The sequence below is a fragment of the Elephantulus edwardii genome, unplaced genomic scaffold (genome assembly GCF_000299155.1).
Source record: "Elephantulus edwardii isolate Elephantulus edwardi_28Jun2011 unplaced genomic scaffold, EleEdw1.0 scaffold00348, whole genome shotgun sequence".
In the NCBI taxonomy this organism is placed as follows: Eukaryota; Metazoa; Chordata; class Mammalia; order Macroscelidea; family Macroscelididae; genus Elephantulus; species Elephantulus edwardii.
The window spans coordinates 1,525,134-1,544,368 of NW_006400098.1; the positions used below are offsets into that span (position 1 = coordinate 1,525,134).

Here is a 19,235-nt window from a genome sequence, read left to right on the forward strand (position 1 = left end):
GAGGAGGGGCTGGGGGTCAGGACTCCCAGGTCTGAGGGAGGAGGGGCTGGGGGTCAGGACCCCCAGGTCTGAGGGAGGAGGGGCTGAGACCCCTGTCTCTTGGGTTCGCCCTCCCCTACAGAGCAGAGGAAACGTTACTCCACAGTGGTGATGGCCGATGTATCCCAGTATCCAGTTAATGTGAGTTGGGATCTGTTACCACAAGGAACTGTGTAGGAGAAAAGCCAGGGATGGGGAGATGGGCCACCAAGCAGAAGGCACTTAGGAAACTCAGTTTGTTCATCTGAAAAATGGGCTTCTTTTCCCCTGCTTCTGATTTTGACAGTAAGTCAAAGATCTCAGTTCCACGCCCACCTGCCAACTTTTTCTTCTGAATGTACCCCTGTGCTGGGCAGAGTAGAATCACACCATAGGATTTCCTAGGGGGTAATCTTTACTGACAGCCGCCCTGGTGACATAACACATCAGATGGCTAACCAACAACTCTGCGATTCGAACCTGCCAGCCACAAAGACAGGCAGTCTCCTGTAACCATCTGCAGGCTCAGAGACCCACTGAAGGGACTCTGTGAGTCAGAACCAGCTCACCCACAATGGGAACCTTCACAGACGTCACTTGTGGTTCAAACCACGAACCTTTTGATTAGAAGCCAACCTGCTAAACATTAAACTACTGTAGTGCCTAGCTTAGGAGGGATTTAGGTATAAATCAGGGTGGTGCAACAAAGAATGTGTTAAACTGCCGTCTGAAAGGTTGGGTGTTTTAGTGCACCCAGAAGCACCACAAAAGAAAGGCCTGGCAACTCGTGTCCTGAGTAAACAGCCGCTGAAAAGTCAGTGGAATTCAGTTCTGCTCTGATACACATGGGGTCGCCGTCAGAATCCAGAGCACCTGGTTACATGTAAACCCAAACCCCTTTCCAGTCCCCACGGAACCTCCAATTTCAGTAGAAAGACAGACGCCGATGTAAGAAAAGTTGATTCTGGGAGCAGGCTGGTTACGGGGGCAGGTGATCAGGGAAGGTTTTCTGGGGGAGGTGTTCCTGGCGTGAAGGCTGGTACCAGGAGACTTTACACCCCGCTCCCACGTGACCTCAGCCTCACTGTCTCTGTGTCCTATGCCAGCACCTGGTGACCTTCTGCCTGGGTGAGGAGGACGGCGTCCACACTGTGGAGGATGCCTCCCGGAAGCTGGCCGTCATGGACAGCCAGGGCCGTGTCTGGGCCCAGGAGATGCTGCTTCGAGTGTCTCCGGACCATGTCACGCTGCTTGACCCACTCTCCAAGGTGCTGGGGAGAAAGGGGAATGGGGACAAGGGGGTGGGGCTTGTGGTAAGCAGGATGCACCACTCAGAGCTTGGCCCTGAGTGTGAGTTGAGTCCCTGCCTCCTTTCTGAGCCTTGCCAGCCCCACCTGTAAAATGGGTGCCTCTCTGATGGTTTGACTCTGCAGGAGAAAGATAATCTCCTCCAAGTCAACGCACACTACCTGAAAACTCATTGGAGGGTCAGCCAGGAGTGGATTCTGACCTGATGGCAACGAACAAGTGGATTTTCTTTTAAAAAGTGGGGGTGATAATCGCTAACCTTACGAGTGCTGGCTCCCAGCGGGCACTGCTGTCGCCAGCTGGTATGATTGATGAGGGGCGCCCGGCCTCAGTTTGCCCCACCACCCCTCTCCCTGCAGGAGGAGCTGGAGTCATATGCACTGAGTGACATCGTGCGTTGTGATGTGGTGACACCGCCCGGACGGAGCCGCTCGCAGCTGCTGCTCGTGTGCCAGGAGCCGGAGCGAGCCCAGCCCGACGTGCACTTCTTCCAGAGCCTGGGCCTGGGGGTGAGCCAGCCCGGGGGGCGGGGCCTGGTGATGAGGGGAGAGGCCTGGTTGGAGGATTCCTGGCGAGGCGGAGCCTATCGGGGAGGGGTGGGACCTGATAGGAGGAGGGACCTCGAGGGGCGGGGACTGGGCCTGACCGAGAGGAACTAATAATAGGAGGGTGGTATGTTGTGGGCGTGGTCTGACAGGGGGTGTGGCCTGGGGAGGGTGCCGCGTGGTGGAACAGGATGGGGTGGGGAGAGGTCTGACAGGAGAGGAGGACCTGGTGTCCTGGTGCCATGGGTCCCAGCAGAGGGGCATGGCCAGGGAAAGGGGGCATATGGCATTATAGAGGGGCGTGGTCTGCTAGAAAGGCGGGGCTTGAGAAAGATTCCGGAAGCTGTAAGTTTTGTCTGTCATTTGAACCCAAATACAGATAGGAGGTGAGACTAGAATGTACACGAAGGGACTGGATCGCCTGAGGATAGGGACAAAACATGAAAGGAAAGGTCTTGGGAGAGGAGCCAGAGAGAGGAGCATTCTCTTTTTAGATACACCTGGGGCCATAGCCTGGAGTCAGGGTGTGGAGGTGTGCCCACCCAGGCCCACCAGTGTAAGCCTGACCAGGCACCAGGGGGGCGGGGCAGACTCTGGAGAGGGGCTTGTGTGGAGAGGCGGTTTCTGACAGCATGATTGGCAGGCGGAGCTGATCCGGGAGGACATCCAGGGGGCATTGCACAACTACCGCTCTGGCCGCGGGGATCGCAGGGCAGCGGCACTCAGGTGAGCACTGAAGAGGCTGGGTGGGAGTGAGGAGGTGGGGAGGATGGACCATGGGCAGAAGGGGTGGGAGTGAGGAGGTGGGGAGGATGGACCATGGGCAGAAGAGGTGTGCTTCCACTCCGTGGGCCTCAGTCGGCACATTGAAGAAATGGGCTGATACCAGCCTGGTGCAAAATAAATGAATTTTGAATATACACAAGCTAACCCTCTCCCTCTTGGATATGTTTACCTCTCAGCCGAGGACTCTGCTTCTCTCTGGTTTGGTCTCTGCTTCATCTTCTGTCTACTGTTAATTTCTCTTAACCTCTGCATATCTCGGATTTCTCTATATACCACGGCCTTTGGGCCACACTGTGTCTGTGACTCCTCTGACGACCCAGCCTCAGTTTCCTCTTCTCCCACCCAGAGCCACCCAGGAAGAGCTGCAGCGCCCACCCAAGCCCACCGCCGAAACCCCTCCCCTGCAGCGCCGCCCTTCAGTCCGTGCAGTCATCAGTGCCATGGAACTGGCCACAAGCAGACGACCCCAGGCACAGTCCATCCCTGAGGCGGAAGAGTCTTGGAAACCCACCACAACCTTGAACAGACTTGACCCCACCTCCCCGGACCTGGGCCCACGTGGACCTGACATGGCCAGTCTGCAGGCCGAGCGGGATGTGGTAAGGCAAGGGAAACCCTGGGCACGGAGAGCAAGAAGAGATGGTTAGAGGCAGCTTAGGGCATGGGAGGGTGACCAGAGGTCTAGGGGCAGCACAAGTTCATGGGGGCGGGGCCAGGCGTGGAGCATAAGTGAAAGGAGTTAAAGCATAGGATGGAGCCCTGATGTCTAGGGGCGGGGTCATGACAGAGGGTGGGGCCAGCAGTCTGGGGGCGTGGTTAGAGCATAGGGTGGAGCCAACAGTATGTGGGCGTGGATAGGACATAGGGTGGAGCCAGACATCTAGGGGCAGGGCTAGGCCATGGGGAGGAGCCAGACATTGAGGGGCGTGGTTAGAGCATAGGATAGGGCCAGAGTCTAGGGGCGGGGCTAGCACATGGGCTGAGCCAACCATCTTGGGGCATGGTTAGAGCATAGGGTGGAGCCAGATATCTAGGGGCAGGGGCAGGACATAGGGGACATAGGGTGGGGCAAATAGTCTAGGGGCGTGGTTACTGCATAGGGTGGAGCCAGGTGTCTAGGGGAGGGGCCAGGGCATGGGGTGGGACCAGTCACTTTTGGGAGTGATTAGAGCATAGTGTGGGGCCAGGCATAAAAGGATGGGGCATGGGTGGGGCCAACAGTATGTGGGCGTGGTTAGGTCCTTGGGTGGGGCCAGATATCTAGGGGCGTGGTTAAAGCATAGGGTGGGGGCAGCCGTCTAGAGGCGGGGCCAGGGCATGAGGCAGGACCAATGTCTAGAGGAGAGGCTGGTGTATAGGGACTAGAGCAGGTACAATGTGATACTAGTCTGGTGTCTAATCAGATTTCCTGGGAGGCCGAGCTGGGAAGATGATAAGACTCATGGAAAGGTTGGGGTCTGGCAGACGGGTTTGACTCCCATCAGACCTCTGGGATGTGGTCACTGAAATCCAGAACCATTGTAGACATTTTTGGGTGTGTGCTGGTTTGGGGGTGGCGTGTCTCCGTGTTCCTGGCTGAGGGCTTCTCCAGCAATGAGTCAGTCTGAAGCTCAGGAACCCTATGCACACCCTGCTCCTGTGTCCCCCAGGATATCCTGAACCATGTGTTTGACGACCTGGAGAGCTTTGTATCGAGACTGCAAAAATCAGCAGAGGCGGCCAGGGTGCTAGAGCACCGAGAGCGAGGCCGCAGGACCCGGCGCCGGGCGGCCGGGGGTGAGTGGGATCCTGCACACCTTCTCCCGCCACCCCACCTTCCATCTCCCCTCTCTCCACCTGGCAGGCTGAGCTTCCCATTACTGTTTCGCTCTGACCCTCTTGTCTCTTCTTCCCCAATCCACCCATAGAGGGCCTGCTGACGCTTAGGGCCAAGCCGCCCTCTGAGGCTGAGTACACAGATGTGCTTCAGAAGATCAAGTACGCCATCAGCCTGCTGGTGAGCAAACGCCCTGCATGGAGTCAGAAGGGTGGCAATGCGAACCCACCCACCCATGCACCCTCCTTCCTCTGCCCACAGGCCCGGCTGCGGAGCAACATCGCCGACCCCTCCTCCCCAGAGCTGCTGCACTTTGTGTTCAGCCCCCTGCAGATGGTGAGGCAGACTCCTCTAGAGAGCTCACTTTTCCCCAGCAGCAGGAGGGGTGGGGTTAGAAGATCTGATCAAACGCCCATCCTGGCTCTCCTTACAGATTGTGGACACTTCCGGCGGCCCCCAGTTTGCGAGCGGGGTGCGTCGGCCTCACTTGACCTCTGAGGCAGTGACGCTGCTTCGTGAGACCCTCACCCCTCGCGAAAGTGCACTCTGGACCTCGCTCGGGGACTCGTGGACCCGGCCCGGGTGAGGGGCGGAGCTGAGAGGCTGGGGAGCTTGGTGATTGGAGAGGCAAGGGAGCGGAAGGCAGAAGACATCATGATTGGTCAAAAAGGAAGGGATTGGGTGGGACTTAGGTGGAGGGGGTGTGGCCAAAGAACTAAAGGGAGGGCGGGACCTAGCTCAAATACCAGGATCTTATTGGAGACAAGGTTAAATTATGAAAACGAGGTTTAAACGGAGTCTGACTTTGAAATTAGAATAAAAGGTGAGGCTTAGATGAATGAGGCAAAGGAATAAAGGAGTGAGGGGGCACTCCAGGGAAAGGGCTGGCCTTAGAGGAGTAGGCTGAGGCTATAGGACATAGGGAGGAGCTTATATCTTAATTGGGTGGGGCTACGGGATGGGGCAGGGCTTAGGCAAGGTATAGCCTGCCTTTTGCGTGAGGGGCGGGGCCTGGGATCTTGGCCTGTGACAAAGGCGGAGCTTATGTGAAAGGGGTGAGGTTTACAGAGCAGGAAACCTACTTTAGAACTCTATGGGTTTTAAAGGCTTTCAGACTTGACAGAAAGGGGCTGGTTTGACAGGTTGGAGCAAAACCTAGTGTAGCAAATGGCAATACTGAATCAGGGTCCTCTGCCAACCCTTGTCACAGGGTGGAACTCCCCCCAGAAGAGGGACCCCCATACATCCCAGAGTTCTACAGTGGCTGGGAGCCTCCTGCCACTGACCCAATGGGTCGCGCGTGGGAGGACCCAGTGGAGAAGCAGCTACAGCATGAACGGAGGCGCCGGCAGGTGAGAGTGAGGGGCCCGAATCTTCCCCAGGTAACACAGTGGGCACTTTTGAGAAATCTGGAGCTCAAGCCAGCTCCCACTGACCCACTGCCCTCTTCCCTCCTCCAGCAAAGCGCCCCCCAAGTTGCTGTCAATGGGTGAGTCTCTGCCCAGGATGGGTGAGGCAGCTGGGGTCGCAAAAGGGTGCCTCCTGGGGGTTCCTGGCACTGACCCCTTTCTCTCTCTTCCTTTCTCTTTCCTGCCTTCCCTGGTTTTTCGCAGGTGGGTGAGGTGGTGAGGAGGTGGGGCCGGGGCTGGGAGAAGGGGGAGGAGGAGGGGGGAGAAGGCAGGGCTCAGATTTCTAGGTCCAGGGGAGGAGGGAGGGCATTGCAGGCCCAGATCCCAGGGTCTGAGGGAGGAGGTGGCTGGGAGGGGCCCCTGGATCCTCAAAGGACTGGAAGCAGGCACTTTGGTTGTGGATGTCTAAGAGTTCAGCGCAATGAAACCAAACCCATTGCCCCCAGTGGAATGGATTGCTACTCATGGAGACCCTATGGACAGCGTAGACTACCCCTCGGGGCCCCACTACCTCCTCTTGGACCCTTAGAAAGTGGGGGGTGGATTTGAACTACCGACCTTTTTGGTTAGAAGCCCAGTGCTTACCACTTTGTCATTAGGCTCCATAAGGGTCCAGAGCACTGAGTATTTTGAGGGAAGAGGGTGAGAGTTATTAGGGTTGTGAAGAACTCAGTTGTAGTGTTTGGAACTGACCGAGAGAAGCAGGCTTGGACTTTCAGGGGGCTGGGAGCGAGGTTCCTGTGTTGGGATGTGCTGAACCCTCCGGGTCCCTGAGGGCAGTGACGGCTGGAATGTAAGAGTGGGCATCAGATTGGAAAGATGAAGGCGATCCAGGCTTGAGACCCTGATTCTTGGGTCACTGAGGGAGGAAGAGGTTAGAGGCCAGGAGCCCCCAGACAAGTAGGGGGCCCTAATGGAGAGAAGCCACGTGGTCCAGAAGAAAAATGAAGCTGCAAGATGGATAAGAAGGGGGGTCTGGACGAGGGCGCGGGCAGGTGGACCCAGCAGGACTTCAGCTGCAGGCCCCACCCAGGGGACGCCGCGGCCCTGAAGACCCCCCCTCTCCCCTACACAGGTAGGCCTGATTCACGCTGCTCCTTTCTCAAGGGTGGGGGAAGGGCGGGAACGGTACAAGAAAGCTGTCCCCTCGTCCCTAGCTGCCTGGGCTTGGAGCCACCACCTCTGCCTGTCTGTGCTCTCTGCACTTGGCCTTCCTAGCTTTTAACTTAGCTTCTCTGAGCTTCTAATTCTCTGCGGTGAAGTAAGAGTCGTTATAATCCCACAATTATCTACAGAAACGCCATCCACAAATGATTTTAACAATCGGGTCCCTTGTGAGGATTGCTTACTGAAAAGTTGGGAGTTTGAATCTTCCCTGAAGTATCTTGGTGCCTGTCAGTCACTAGATGAATTTGGTTCTAGGCCTGCAGGGTAACTAGATTCATAGTTTGTGGGGCAAGGGAAGAAAGCTGTTTTTTGTTTGTTTGTTTGTTTTTAATTAACAGTATTAAAATGAACCCGTCCTAGGCTCTAACCCCAGCTCACACTAGACCCTGGCAACGCAGAGCCACAGGGCAGGCTGCCTCCTCATGCCCAGCCCTTCTCTTCCTCAGTCACCAAGACCCGGAATTGGGAACTGAGCTCCAAGCCGAGCCAGCAGGGAAGTGGGTCCTGTGTAATTACGACTTCCAGGCCCGCAACAGCAGCGAGCTCTCGGTCAAGCAGCAGGACGTTTTGGAGGTCAGAGGTTTGGCGGGCTGAGAGGCTGGAGTGGACAGACCCAGGCCTCGCTGAAAACCCAGCCTGTGAAACCCTCCCCTCCTCCCCCTGTCCCAGGTCCTGGATGACAGCCGCAAATGGTGGAAGCTTCGGGACCAACAGGGGCAGGAGGGATATGTGCCCTATAATATCCTGACATCGCATCCGGGGCCCCAGGGGGTCCAAAGAAGTCCTGCCCGCAGCCTGGTGAGCACAGAGTTTTGGAGAAGAGAGGGCAGGGGCGGTCCAGGACCATGTCTCCAGAATCCTGTCCGAGGTGTCATTTCTCATTAGAAGCAAGAGAGGCAGGAATGCATCCTCCTTCTGACCCCAGCGCCCTCTGGTCCCCCCTCTGTAGGACAACAGAAGGCCCTCTGCGCCCCTAGTCCTGACTTCAGCCCCTGCTAGACCTAACTGGGACAGCTGCGATAGTCTCAACAATTTAGACCCCAGCGAGAAGGGTGAGTGGTAGCTGCACCCCGGAGAAAATAGGGCTCACACCGAGCACGTTGAGAGGGGACGTTGGAGGCACCCTCACCCCTCCACCAGCCCTCGCCCTGAGCCCTCCCCTGCGGCTTTCCTCCCTGCAGAGAAATTCTGCCAGATGTTCAGTGTCAAGGAGGAGCTGGAGACGCGCCTGGCCCAGGGCCTCTCGGGCCCCATCCGCGCCGGCCCGAGCGCACGCTCCCCGGAGCTGGAGCTCAGCCCGCTCTCGGGGGCCTCGGAGGTGCGAGCCTGGCTGCGGCGAAAGGGCTTTAACTCCTGGTGAGTGACTCCCGCGCCGGCGAATTGCCAGTAATGGGGTGGAGTTCTGGGATCCAAACGTCCTGATTGGCCTAGAGCCGGGAGGCGTGACAGGATGCTGAGATCTGGGCTAGGCCTTAAGGGGGCGTGTCCTCTTTCTACGGGACATGATTGGCTTGCTTCCGCCCTGTGAGAGGGAAGGGATCAGCGAAACTCCTGATTGGGTAATTGGCTTGGTGGGCGTGATGATTGGCGCAGGTGCTGCGCTGTGATTGGCTCTCAGTCCTGACCACGCCCCTTATCTTTGCAGCACGGTGAACGCACTGGGTATGCTGACAGGCGCGCAGCTTTTCTCGCTACAGAAGGAGGAATTCCGGGCTGTGAGCCCCGAGGAGGGAACGCGTGTGTACAGCCAGGTCATGGTGCAGCGTGCGCTGCTGGAGGTGAGCTGCCCATGCATCCCAGGGCCCGGGGCGGGAAGGGAGCTGGAGGCCCGCACACCGGGGGACCGTGATGACCACCGTGTCCTGCAGGACTCAAAGAAAGTGTCAGAGCTGGAGGCAGTGATGGAGAAGCAGAAGAGGAAGGTGGAAGGCAAGACAGAAACGGAGGTCCTCTGACCCTCTGCTCAGTCTCAGGACAGCCGATTTCTCTGCGTCCTGTGACTAGAAGGACTCTGCTCCCAATGAATTTGTCCTTTCCTTCCACCAGTGGACAAAGGGACTGCCCCTGGCCAACACCAGCCTGCGCTCGCCAGTTGGCCAGCAGGAAGGGGCGTGAAGGCAATTTACAGCCAGCGCTTTCGGCGCAAGCTTGATAGAGGGAGCACGCGGGATCCCTGTGTGATGGAACAAGCTTTTCCAGTCTTTTTAAACAGCCTTCTCTAAGTGGTCCTTGTCAGCTTTGTCTTCTCTACCCGGCTGCCAGGGGACCCAAGAATTTTCCCTCGCCACTCACCCCTTCACCACATTCAGTTTCTCACTGCTTCCGCCTTCTATCACTAGGGCCCCAAGCTAGGAACTGGGGTATTTGCATATTTCCCATTCCATGCCCCCTGCTCAAAATCTTTACACACACACACACACACACCATCAAATGCACTAGGTACATTTTTCCACGACAGGGAGCAGGGCGAGGGTGGAGGAATCCCCAAAGTCTGTAAGATGTTGCGTTTCTAACCAAAGAATAAAATAACACTAGGTGGTGTTAATGGTTAAGAACCAAGTCGGAGCCAACCCACAGATGACCCTCCCTCCAAGGGGTTTTCAGAGGCCCATCTTTCCCCCACAGAGGAACTCATAGATTCACACTGTGTGGCTTTGGATTTGCAGCGCAATTCCTTTGACAAATGTCGATAGTTATAGAACGGCTTCAGGCCTTTGGTTCATAGGGTCGCAGTGAGTTGTGCTCAAGTTGAAGGTAATCGACAAGAAGCCACCAGCTAGGTGGGATCTCTTCCTATTCTCACATCGATGTAGTGCTCAGGGAGAGGACAAACTCGGGTCCTATGAAACAGATTCACAGTTGCTGGGCACGGTTCTTAGCCTGTCCTTTCTCTAACTGCTAATGAGACGAGGTAGCGGAGGGGAACGTTGCACGTGAGGTGGGGGAATCCTCAACACTGGTGAACTCCTGGTTCTTGTATTCCTAGGTCCTCCCTCGAGCCATGTAGTCTCTTTGTCCAAACACTCCTAGGCCCTTCTACCCCTAAAGCACAGCCTGCCTGTCTGCTGCAGTGGCCTCTGTCCACCAGGTCCAGCTCAAATACTTGCTTCTAAGCTTGGAGTCAGAGTAACAGGCTGTTAACTAAGAGTTGTGTGGCTCCGAGGTTCAAATCCTCCAGCAGCTCCTCAGGAGATGGGCAGTTTCTTCCTGTCTTGACAGCTCTAGAAATCGATGAAGTCAGAGTCTAAACGACTCTATCCCAGAAAGTCTAAGTACAGGGACTGCCCTACTGGCACTGTGGGTTACTGGTTGGGTCACTAACCCGAAGGTCGGTAGTTCAAATCCACCAGCTTCTCTTTCGGTGACTGATGCGAAAGTGTCCTTCTGTACTCTGCTTTGCGGCCTGGAATCCCTGAATGTCTTGCTGGGTCCCTGGGAGTCAGACCTAACTTCCTGGCAAGATTTCAGAGTGTCTCCAGATCCTGCCAAGGGCCCAGCCCCTCCCACAGGCTTCCCTTACTGCCCACCCTCTCAGGACTGGGTGTGCGTCCGGCTTCAGGAAACAGCTCTCTTCTCATACGTCTTCGCTTGTGGTTATCCTGCCCTGCATGGGGCTATGGCTCCAAGCCCTCTCCCTGTCAAACATCTGCCCATTCCTCAGTGCCCTGCCAGGACGGTCCATTGGGAGCTCCAACGTCCACATCAGCAGACGGGCAAGCGGCCCCCGGCCCCGACTCTGACCCCGCAGCAGTGGGTGGGTGGGCAGGCGGCCCCTGGCCCCAACTCTGACCCCGCAGCAGTGGGCGGGAGAGTGACCCCCAGCCCCGACTCTGACCCCGCAGCAACGCGCAGACAAGCAGTTGCTGAGTGGCAACTTCACGTCTTTATTGTGGCGCCTGTGCTCTGTCTCATGAAAATACCTTCTCCCCCTGTCCCGACAGCGGCCGGGGAGGGGGCTGCAAAAATAGAAGACATCCCCCCTATTGCACATGGGTGTGGCCCTCAGGAAAAAACAAAACAGGGAGAGGGAAGGAACAAAGCCGGGCCCGCACACAGCCCGCCCGGCTGCAGCCTGGCCGGCTCTTGGCACGTTCTTGGATCCCTGCTCAGGAGGGGGTGGGCTTGGCTGAAGGGGCATCACACGTGAGGTGGGGGACCCCGGGTCGGCTGCTCTGGTCCCTGGTTTCTTCTGGTCCTTGTGCTCCCTGGTCCTCAGTTCCCTCCTGGTCCCGCCTCCAGGCCCCGGTCCCCTCTCTGCGACGTCCCCCTACCTGGTCCAACCTCCCTGTGGGCCTCGGGTGGCACCCCCGGCTCCCGGGGGTTCTGCTCTTCCCCTTCCAGCCCCAAGGTCCCCAGGGGAAGTTATGGCTTCTCAGAGGCGTCCCCGGCGCCCCGACACTCGTGTTCACACAGGGGAAGGGGTGCGTGTGGCAGAAGCAGCTGTATAAATACGGGTGCAGGGACGGGCTCCCCGACACTATCACTTGGAGAGTTTGCTGATGACGCGAATCAGGGCTGCGTTCTCGTCCTTGAGCCGCTGGTTGTCAGCTCGGAGGTCCGACAGGGCCTGAGGGGTAGCACAGGGTCAGCACAGGGGCAGCGGTGGCACGGAGGCCCTGGGGGCCCTCACGTGCGCTCACCCCCCAGTCCTTGAAAGCATTCACCTTCAGCTCTTCCTCCAGCTCGGCAGCCTTCCGTTCCAGGGCCCGGCGCTCCTGCAACAGGCCGGGAGGGAGAGGGGGTTCAGGGGACGCTGGGGGCTCTATCCACTAAAGGAGGCCGGGTGGCAAAGGTCTCCGCCAGCTGAGGGTGGCGTGGCCTCTGGACCCCTCCCACCATCTCCAACTCACAAATCTCTCCAGCTCCAGGAGGGCCGGCCTCTCGGCGATGCGCTCTTGCCTCTGGGGAGGGCAAAGAGCAGGATCAGGGGCACAGCTCCGACCCCACGCTGACCCTCACTCTCCCTCGGACCCAACCCTCACACTGGACCACAAGCCACCCTCACCTGGGAACAAAAGCTCCACCCAGTCCGAGCCCAGTCCCCCAAAAAAGCACAATTCCTGTCCACTCAAGTGCCACCCCTCAGGTGGGAATACCCACCCATCACGTGGGAATACCCACCCCTCAGGTGGGAATACCCACCCATCACGTGGGAATACCCACCCCTCAGGTGGGAATACCCACCCATCACGTGGGAATACCCACCCCTCAAGGGCAGCCAGAACAGGGAACATAAGCCCCGCCCACTCAGGCCCCACAAGACCACAAGCCCCACCCACTCAGGTCTCACCCCCAGGAACAATAGCCCCACCCACTCCCAGCCCCCACCTCTCAAGTGGAGAGACAGGCTCTGCCCACTCAGGCTCCACCCTCACATGGGAACATGGGCCTCACCCACTCCCAGAGTGCACTGCTCACAAGGCACAAGCTCCACCCCCATATGGGAACAAAGCTCCACCCACTCAGAGGCCCCCACCTCATCACATGGGACCATAAGTTCCACCCACCTCCTGGTTCCAACCCCCATGGGAACACACACCCCATCACCCCATCCACCTAGGCTTGTCCCATCACTCTATTTACCTGGGCTCGCCCCATCCGCTCGGGTTAGCCCCATCCACCCGGGCTCGCCCCATCCATCAGGGCTCGCCCCATCCACTCGGGGTCACCTCATTCACTCAAGCTCGCCCCATCCACCCAGGCTCGCCCCATCATCCACCCGGGGTCACCCCATTCACTCAAGCTTGCCCCATCCACCCAGGCTTGCCCCATCCACCCGGGCTCGCCTCATCCACCCGGGCTTGCCCCATCCACCCGGGGTCACCCCATTCGCTCAAGCTCGCCCCATCCACCCGGGCTCGCCCCATCCACCTGGGGTCACCCCATTCACTCAAGCTCGCCCCATCCACCCAGGCTCGCCCCATCCACCCGGGCTCGCCTCATCCACCCGGGCTCGCCCCATCCACCTGGACTCGCTCCAGCCACCCAGACTTGTCCCATCACTCTATTCACCTGGGCTCGCCCCATCCATCCGGGTTAGCCCCATCCACCCGGGCTCGCCTCATTCACTCAAGCTCGCCCCATCCACTCAGGTTCACCTCATTTCACTCAAGCTCGCCCCATCCACCCGGGCTCACCCCATCCACTTGGGCTCGCCCCATCCGCCCAGGCTCGCCCCATCCACCCAGGCTTGTCCTATCACTCTATTCACCTGGGCTCGCCCCATCCACCCGGGCTCGCCTCATTCACTCAAGCTCGCCGCATCCACCCGGACTCGCCCCACTGTCCCATCCACTAGAGCTCCAGTCCTAAGGGACCAGAAGCCCTGCCAGCTCTTGGAGCCCAGCCCTCACATAGGAACACCCTAGCCCTCACTCAAGCCAAGCCCACCCTCTAACCAAGGCTCCTTTTTCCTTGTCACAGTCCGACGGCCTCAGGTTCCAGCCCTCCCAGGCCCTGCTGCTGGCTGGCAGGTGGGAGCCCAGCCTTCCTGACCTGCGGGCTCGCTTTTACCTGCGTGGCCCGCTCCAGCTCCACCTTGAGCTGAGCCAGCCGCAGGGTGGTCTCCGTCAGGGCCTCGCGCAGTCGTTCATTTTCCACGCGCAGCTCTGCATACAGCTGGGGCGCGGGGGGCACAAAGAGGTGGCCAGAGGGTCAGCAGGGCTTGCCATCACAGGACAACCTGACCACTGCTACGGCTCAAGGGAATGGGGGTGTGTGGAGAGGAAACGGAGGGACCAGGATGTGGAGACAGAAAAGCAGGGGTTGTGCACGTGACGGACAGTCACTGCATGGACACCCGAATCCTAGTACTAGTCAGATGCTCCCGAGGACGTAACTCCAGGAAGGAGACTGCCCGGCTTTCTCCCAGAATTGCTGGAAGACCAGGACCACAGCTTGACAAGCACCTCGAGGCTCTTCTGAAGACAGGGGCAGGGGGCCCAGGGAACAGGACCCCTGGTGCCACACCTCCCACTGCACGTCCCCTACCCCTGGGAGGATGACGACGACTGTGGGACCCCCGGGCGGTCCGACCCACACCCAGCAATGGGATCGCGGGCTGGGCATCACGGCCACAGCAGTCGCCTGGTCTTCCTGGGTTTTCACACGGTGAAGGCCACAGGTGGGAAAACCCTCCCGGCAGCTGTCTGTCAATGGGGTTGGCTCACCACAACAGAGGAGGAGGGGGTGAAGGGCGCCTATGGGGAGAGATCTCACACCTTCCGGAATCCTCCATCTGGCTCGTCGGGCGCTGGCTTGGGTTCTGGGTGGTGGTCTCGCTGAGGGCACAGTCTGTGGGACTCGGGGCCACCGTCAGGAGGGCTGGGGTGGAAGCAGGGCGGGGTCAGAGAGCACTGTCCACGGCCCTAGCCTGTCCATCCCCAGCTCTCCTCCTCCTATCACCCGCCCTGCCCACGCCGCTACCTGGATTCTGGGCTTGGCTCCGCCAGCTCTGCCTCCTCCCCCTGTGGACCATGGAAGCAGGGTGGTCAGTGTGATGTGGGAGGGGCTTAGGTCCTCCAGGTGCCACACCCCCCTCACACAGGACCACAAGCCCAAATGACCTGTAAGGCCAGCCATCATCACACAGGACCCAGACCATAACCCTCACCCTAATGCAGACCCACATTAGGAAGCTCTGGTCAGGAACTGTGCTGCCAACCTAAACGGATGCAGTTCAAATCTACCACATGCTCCATAGGAAAAAAAATGGGCAGTGGTCTCCTGTGTGAGTTATGGCCTCTGAAAACACACTGGAGGGTCAGCTGTAAACTGGTTCCAGCTCAAAAGTGAACAGCAGTGTACAATCACAAGCCTCCCCCACCTGGAGGCCAAGCTCAGCTGTGAACCACAGCACCACCGGACCCCACCCATCACAAGGCTCACACGCCACACCCACATGGAGGCCACGCCCACCACCCACAAACTCCACCCACCATGAGACCCCACCCATCACAAGGCTCACATGCCACACCCACATGGAGGCCACGCCCACCACCCATGAGACCCCACCCACCACAAGGCTCACAAGCCACATCCACACGGAGGCCACGCCCACCACGAGACCCCACCCACCACAAGGCTCACAAGCCACACCCACACAGAAGCCACGCCCACCACCCACAAACCCCACCCACCACGAGACCCCACCCATCACAAGGCTCACAAGCCACACCCATAGTCCATTTATCCTACCATCACCCACAAACCACATCAGGCCTCACCCCCTCACAAGTTCACACACCACAATCACCTGCAGACCCCTCACATGGTTCACACACCACCCCACATGGAGGCCACGCCCAGCACCAAGTCACACCCACACCAGGCCCCACCCCCCACAAGGCTCACAGGCCACAACCACCTGGAGACTATGCCCATCATCATCCAGAAACCACACCCACCTGGAGACCCCACCTCACAAACCATACACGCCACACCCACCTGGAATCCACGACCATCACCCACAAGCCACACCCACCGCAGGCCCCACCCCTCACGAGACTCACGCCACACCCACCTGGGAGCCACACCCATCACTACCCACAAGGCCCCACCCATCACAAGGCTTAAACATCATAACTACCAGGAGGCCACGCCCAAACACACACAAGCCACACCCACCATAGGCCCCACCCCTCACAGGGCCTACACGCCATGTCCATTATCACACACGAGGCCCCACCCCTCACAAAGCCTACATATCATGTCCACTGTACAGCCATGCCCACGCCAAAGGTGTACACACCACGTCCACATGGAAACCACGCCCATTGCCACCCACAAGCCACACCCACCACGAGGCTCATGTCACACCCACCTGGAGGCCACGCCCACCACACACAAGCCACGCCCACCATGAGCACCCCACAAAGGCTTGCAACCACACCCACATGGAACCCACACTTACATATAAGCCACGCCCACCACTAGGCTCAAATGTCACACCCACCCTGAGACCACGCCCACCATCATACACAAGCCACGCCCCACCACGAGGCTCCACACCTACTTCCCAGCCATGCCCCTCCTGGGACCTCAGGCCCCAGCATCCTCCCGGGCAGCCCTCCCGGCCCTGGCCCTCACCTCGGCAGGCCCCCGATGCTCCTTGCCGACTTTGCGGGGATCTCTGGCGGCCTGTGGTCCCTGCCCTTGCCCGTCAGGCGCCTCTGCTGGGGGAGGGTCTGGGATCAGCCCCACTGCCTCCCTGGGGTCTCCCATCCCCTAGTGTCTAGGCCACTTTAGAGGATTCTCCAAGACAAAGACCTCAGACCTCACCTCTCTGCACAGGGTCCTCGGAGTTCTCAACCCCAGGGACTCGGGGTCTCCGGGGAGAGTCCTGTGGGAGAATTAAGGTCAGCTAAGGGAGTCAGGGGCCACCCCCTGCCACACTCGCCTGCCCTCTCACCAGGCTCTGCGGGGCCGGCTTCTCTGGCTCGGGCGCCTTCCCTGCCACCTTCTCTGCTTCCTTCAGGTCCGTCAGAGTCACGCCCTGGCAGGGGGAGGGGGGCGTCAGACCTTCAGTCTCCTCAGACCCAGAAAGAGGAGTCCCCTGCCCGTCCTCCCTCAGACCAGGGAGTCCCGACCCGCGGCCCCTCTGCGCATGAGACCCTGGAGCTGGTCACCCTCTCCACCCCCCACCTGTGTGGACCTCCGAGACTGGCGCATGAGGCGGGAACGAGCTTTCCGCTGGGATTCTGACTCCTCGTCACGCACTGGCATCTGGTAGGACCTGAGTGGAGGGTTCAGCCCTGAGAAGCCTTCCTTTAGGCCCCGTCCCCCACCCCTGGGTGATACCCACTGGGGGAGAGGAGGGCTGCCGATGAGGACTTCAACTCCCAGAGGGCCCGGGGGCAGCTGTTCTCTCTGGACACACGCCATGAAACCCGGGCCTTCTGGGTCTTACAATTTTCTGCCATCCTGGGCCCCTTACCTCCGACGGTCCCGGGAGTCAGCAGGGGACACGGAAGAGGCTGGGGGGGGATTTGGCTTCACTGGGGGTTCAGGCTCCGGAGTCCTGGGGGGAGAGGGAGTGGTGTTTTCCAAAGAAATAGGAGGCTTGGCTGTCAGATCTGGGTGAATTCATTCATTCAACAAATACATGTCTAGGGACCTCCTTATAGGACAGCTTCCTAGGGTATAACGTTGACGGAAGCAGACAGCTGCAGCCCTCTCCTGCTGGTCAGCAGGTGGGTTCAGGGATGTCATCGGATGGGTATGGAGAGTAAGGGCTGGTGCAAAGGCCCTGGGGCAGGCCTCCCCTGAGCTGTCAGATCCAGACTGAGACAGAAGACAGGGGTGAGGGGCAGGGCACAGTAGCAAGAGAAATCAGGACTCTTGGGGGCTCAGAGCCCAAGTGACTCTAGAGAGGAAATAGGCTCGCTGAAATCATGGCCCTTTGGCAACCTTCAATCCTGGAGCTGAACTCACTCACCTCAGGCCTCAACTCTCAGCCAAACAATAGACCAGCCTATAAGATGACCACCACCACCACCACCACAGAGGTGTCAGGTCTTAGACCAACCAACCACACTATAGATCTACAGGGCAGCACTGACCCAAGGATATAGCGCTCAGAAAGTGGGAAGGGATAGGAGAGAAGGACCAATGGAAAATGAAAACACAAGGACTAAATAAATGGGAGGTGTGTTATCACAACGTGGGGACTCCAATCAAGGTCACAAATCCATGTGCACGTGAACAACTGAACAAAGCACTGAGTCCTTCTTTCAACGTTCATCTAAACGATGGTATAAAAAGTTAAAAACTAGGCTAGGCTAGGGTTTATCGACACCATCAATTTGGCTGTATTATGATAATGTGATTGTGTGAGAAAACAGAAATAGAAAAGAAAGAAGTAAAGAGGCTGGCTGAAGACTGAAGGTTGTGCTGACGGGCCTGGCCCCCTGCCCTGGGCCAAGCCCCCAGACTGAGGGCCACAGGCGCTGGTACTCACAGGGCAGGGGGCTCCAGCACCTTCCGGGAGAGGGTAGGGGTAATTCTGGCAAGACGTGGCTCCTTGGCCTGTGGAGAGAAGGGGGGAGGGGAGGAGAGGAGTGTATCCCGTTGGCCAGGCAGGGCTGGGGACCCCCCCCCCACCAGAGCACCTCGCCCTCTCACCTGAGTGGAAGTCCCTTCCAGCACAGAGGAGGAGGCCGAGCGCTGCAGCCCGGTCCCAGGGGCTCTTTCAACAACCCGCCTTTCTGGGGGTCCCAGGGCACCAGAGCTCCCTGTCTTCTGGAGACCATAGCGTCTGGGGAAAGCGTCCTCTGTTGGCTGCGAGAGGAGGAGAGGGTGACTGATACGAGAAGGAAGCCTCCGTGGGGGTGCCACAGACCCTGACTCTCTGGGTTACCTGGGACCCCGGGAAACACACACCGTGACTCTCATCACCTGCCCTGACTCCCATCACCCGCAATGACTCCCAGGGGTATCTGGGGCACCAAGAACCATAAAAAATTACTCCTAACCACCCGTCGTGACTCCCACCGGCACCTGGGGCCCCGGGAACTCAACACTGTGACTCCCATCACCCGCCGTGACTCCCATGGGCACCTGCGCCCGGGGACCACCCGCCGTGACTCCCAAGGGCACCTGCGCCCGGGGACCACCCGCCGTGACTCCCATGGGCACCTGCGCCCGGGCGGGGACCACCCGCCGTGACTCCCATGGGCACCTGCGCCCGGGGACCACCCGCCGTGACTCCCATGGGCACTTGCGCCCGGGGAAGGGCGGCTAGCTGCCCCGGAGGATTCTGGGACCACAGGTGGCCTCACGGCGCCCGGCGTCTCGCTCGCCAACCCGTCGGCTCAGGACACTCCTGGACTCACCGTGGGGCTTTTAAGGGCAGAGGGTGGTGGCGAGGACACGCCGTTGAGGGTTCTGCTTTCTGCTGCGGGGGACTCTGGGGTGGGGAGATCGGAAGACGATGCAAGAACATGTCAGTGGGGCGCCAGGACACAACTTCTCCTCCCGAAGACCCGGGGTCTCAACCCTCCCCCCTCAGACACGGAGTCCTGACCCCCAACCCCCACCTCGGACCCAGGATCTTGACTGCCAACACCCCTCCCCAACCCAAGATCCTGACCCCCAGCCCGCCTCGGATCCAAGGTGCTGACCCCCAGCCCCTCCCAACTCAGGGTCCTGACCCCCAGCCCCTTCCTCCCTCGGACCCAGGGTCCTGAC

The 19,235-nt window shown here is 59.1% G+C and overlaps 2 protein-coding genes across 2 annotated transcripts in view; one reads left to right on the forward strand and one right to left on the reverse strand.

The window, feature by feature from the left end:
- Positions 1 to 9,004, forward strand: part of EPS8L1 (EPS8-like 1) — an 11,660-nt gene extending 2,656 nt beyond the window's left edge. The window contains exons 3-19 of the mRNA XM_006901878.1: positions 122 to 180; positions 1,125 to 1,286; positions 1,686 to 1,835; positions 2,515 to 2,597; positions 3,004 to 3,256; positions 4,307 to 4,433; positions 4,565 to 4,653; positions 4,735 to 4,809; positions 4,907 to 5,055; positions 5,684 to 5,825; positions 5,934 to 5,962; positions 7,496 to 7,622; positions 7,719 to 7,858; positions 8,049 to 8,101; positions 8,231 to 8,405; positions 8,695 to 8,827; positions 8,918 to 9,004. Of these exons, the coding sequence (XP_006901940.1) occupies positions 122 to 180; positions 1,125 to 1,286; positions 1,686 to 1,835; positions 2,515 to 2,597; positions 3,004 to 3,256; positions 4,307 to 4,433; positions 4,565 to 4,653; positions 4,735 to 4,809; positions 4,907 to 5,055; positions 5,684 to 5,825; positions 5,934 to 5,962; positions 7,496 to 7,622; positions 7,719 to 7,858; positions 8,049 to 8,101; positions 8,231 to 8,405; positions 8,695 to 8,827; positions 8,918 to 9,004 (2,033 nt within the window). The remainder of the gene's footprint in view (positions 1 to 121; positions 181 to 1,124; positions 1,287 to 1,685; positions 1,836 to 2,514; positions 2,598 to 3,003; positions 3,257 to 4,306; positions 4,434 to 4,564; positions 4,654 to 4,734; positions 4,810 to 4,906; positions 5,056 to 5,683; positions 5,826 to 5,933; positions 5,963 to 7,495; positions 7,623 to 7,718; positions 7,859 to 8,048; positions 8,102 to 8,230; positions 8,406 to 8,694; positions 8,828 to 8,917) is intronic.
- A 2,525-nt stretch (positions 9,005 to 11,529) lies between these two features.
- The window catches only part of PPP1R12C (protein phosphatase 1, regulatory subunit 12C), a 20,809-nt gene continuing 13,103 nt past the window's right edge, over positions 11,530 to 19,235 (reverse strand). The window contains exons 9-23 of the mRNA XM_006901828.1: positions 18,881 to 18,954; positions 18,171 to 18,326; positions 18,007 to 18,074; positions 17,481 to 17,491; positions 16,984 to 17,113; positions 16,692 to 16,782; positions 16,459 to 16,542; positions 16,329 to 16,389; positions 16,137 to 16,219; positions 14,475 to 14,515; positions 14,270 to 14,372; positions 13,563 to 13,667; positions 11,900 to 11,950; positions 11,714 to 11,764; positions 11,530 to 11,616 (exon numbers count right to left, since the gene is read on the reverse strand). Coding sequence (XP_006901890.1) covers positions 11,530 to 11,616; positions 11,714 to 11,764; positions 11,900 to 11,950; positions 13,563 to 13,667; positions 14,270 to 14,372; positions 14,475 to 14,515; positions 16,137 to 16,219; positions 16,329 to 16,389; positions 16,459 to 16,542; positions 16,692 to 16,782; positions 16,984 to 17,113; positions 17,481 to 17,491; positions 18,007 to 18,074; positions 18,171 to 18,326; positions 18,881 to 18,954 — 1,196 coding nt within the window. The remainder of the gene's footprint in view (positions 11,617 to 11,713; positions 11,765 to 11,899; positions 11,951 to 13,562; positions 13,668 to 14,269; positions 14,373 to 14,474; positions 14,516 to 16,136; positions 16,220 to 16,328; positions 16,390 to 16,458; positions 16,543 to 16,691; positions 16,783 to 16,983; positions 17,114 to 17,480; positions 17,492 to 18,006; positions 18,075 to 18,170; positions 18,327 to 18,880; positions 18,955 to 19,235) is intronic.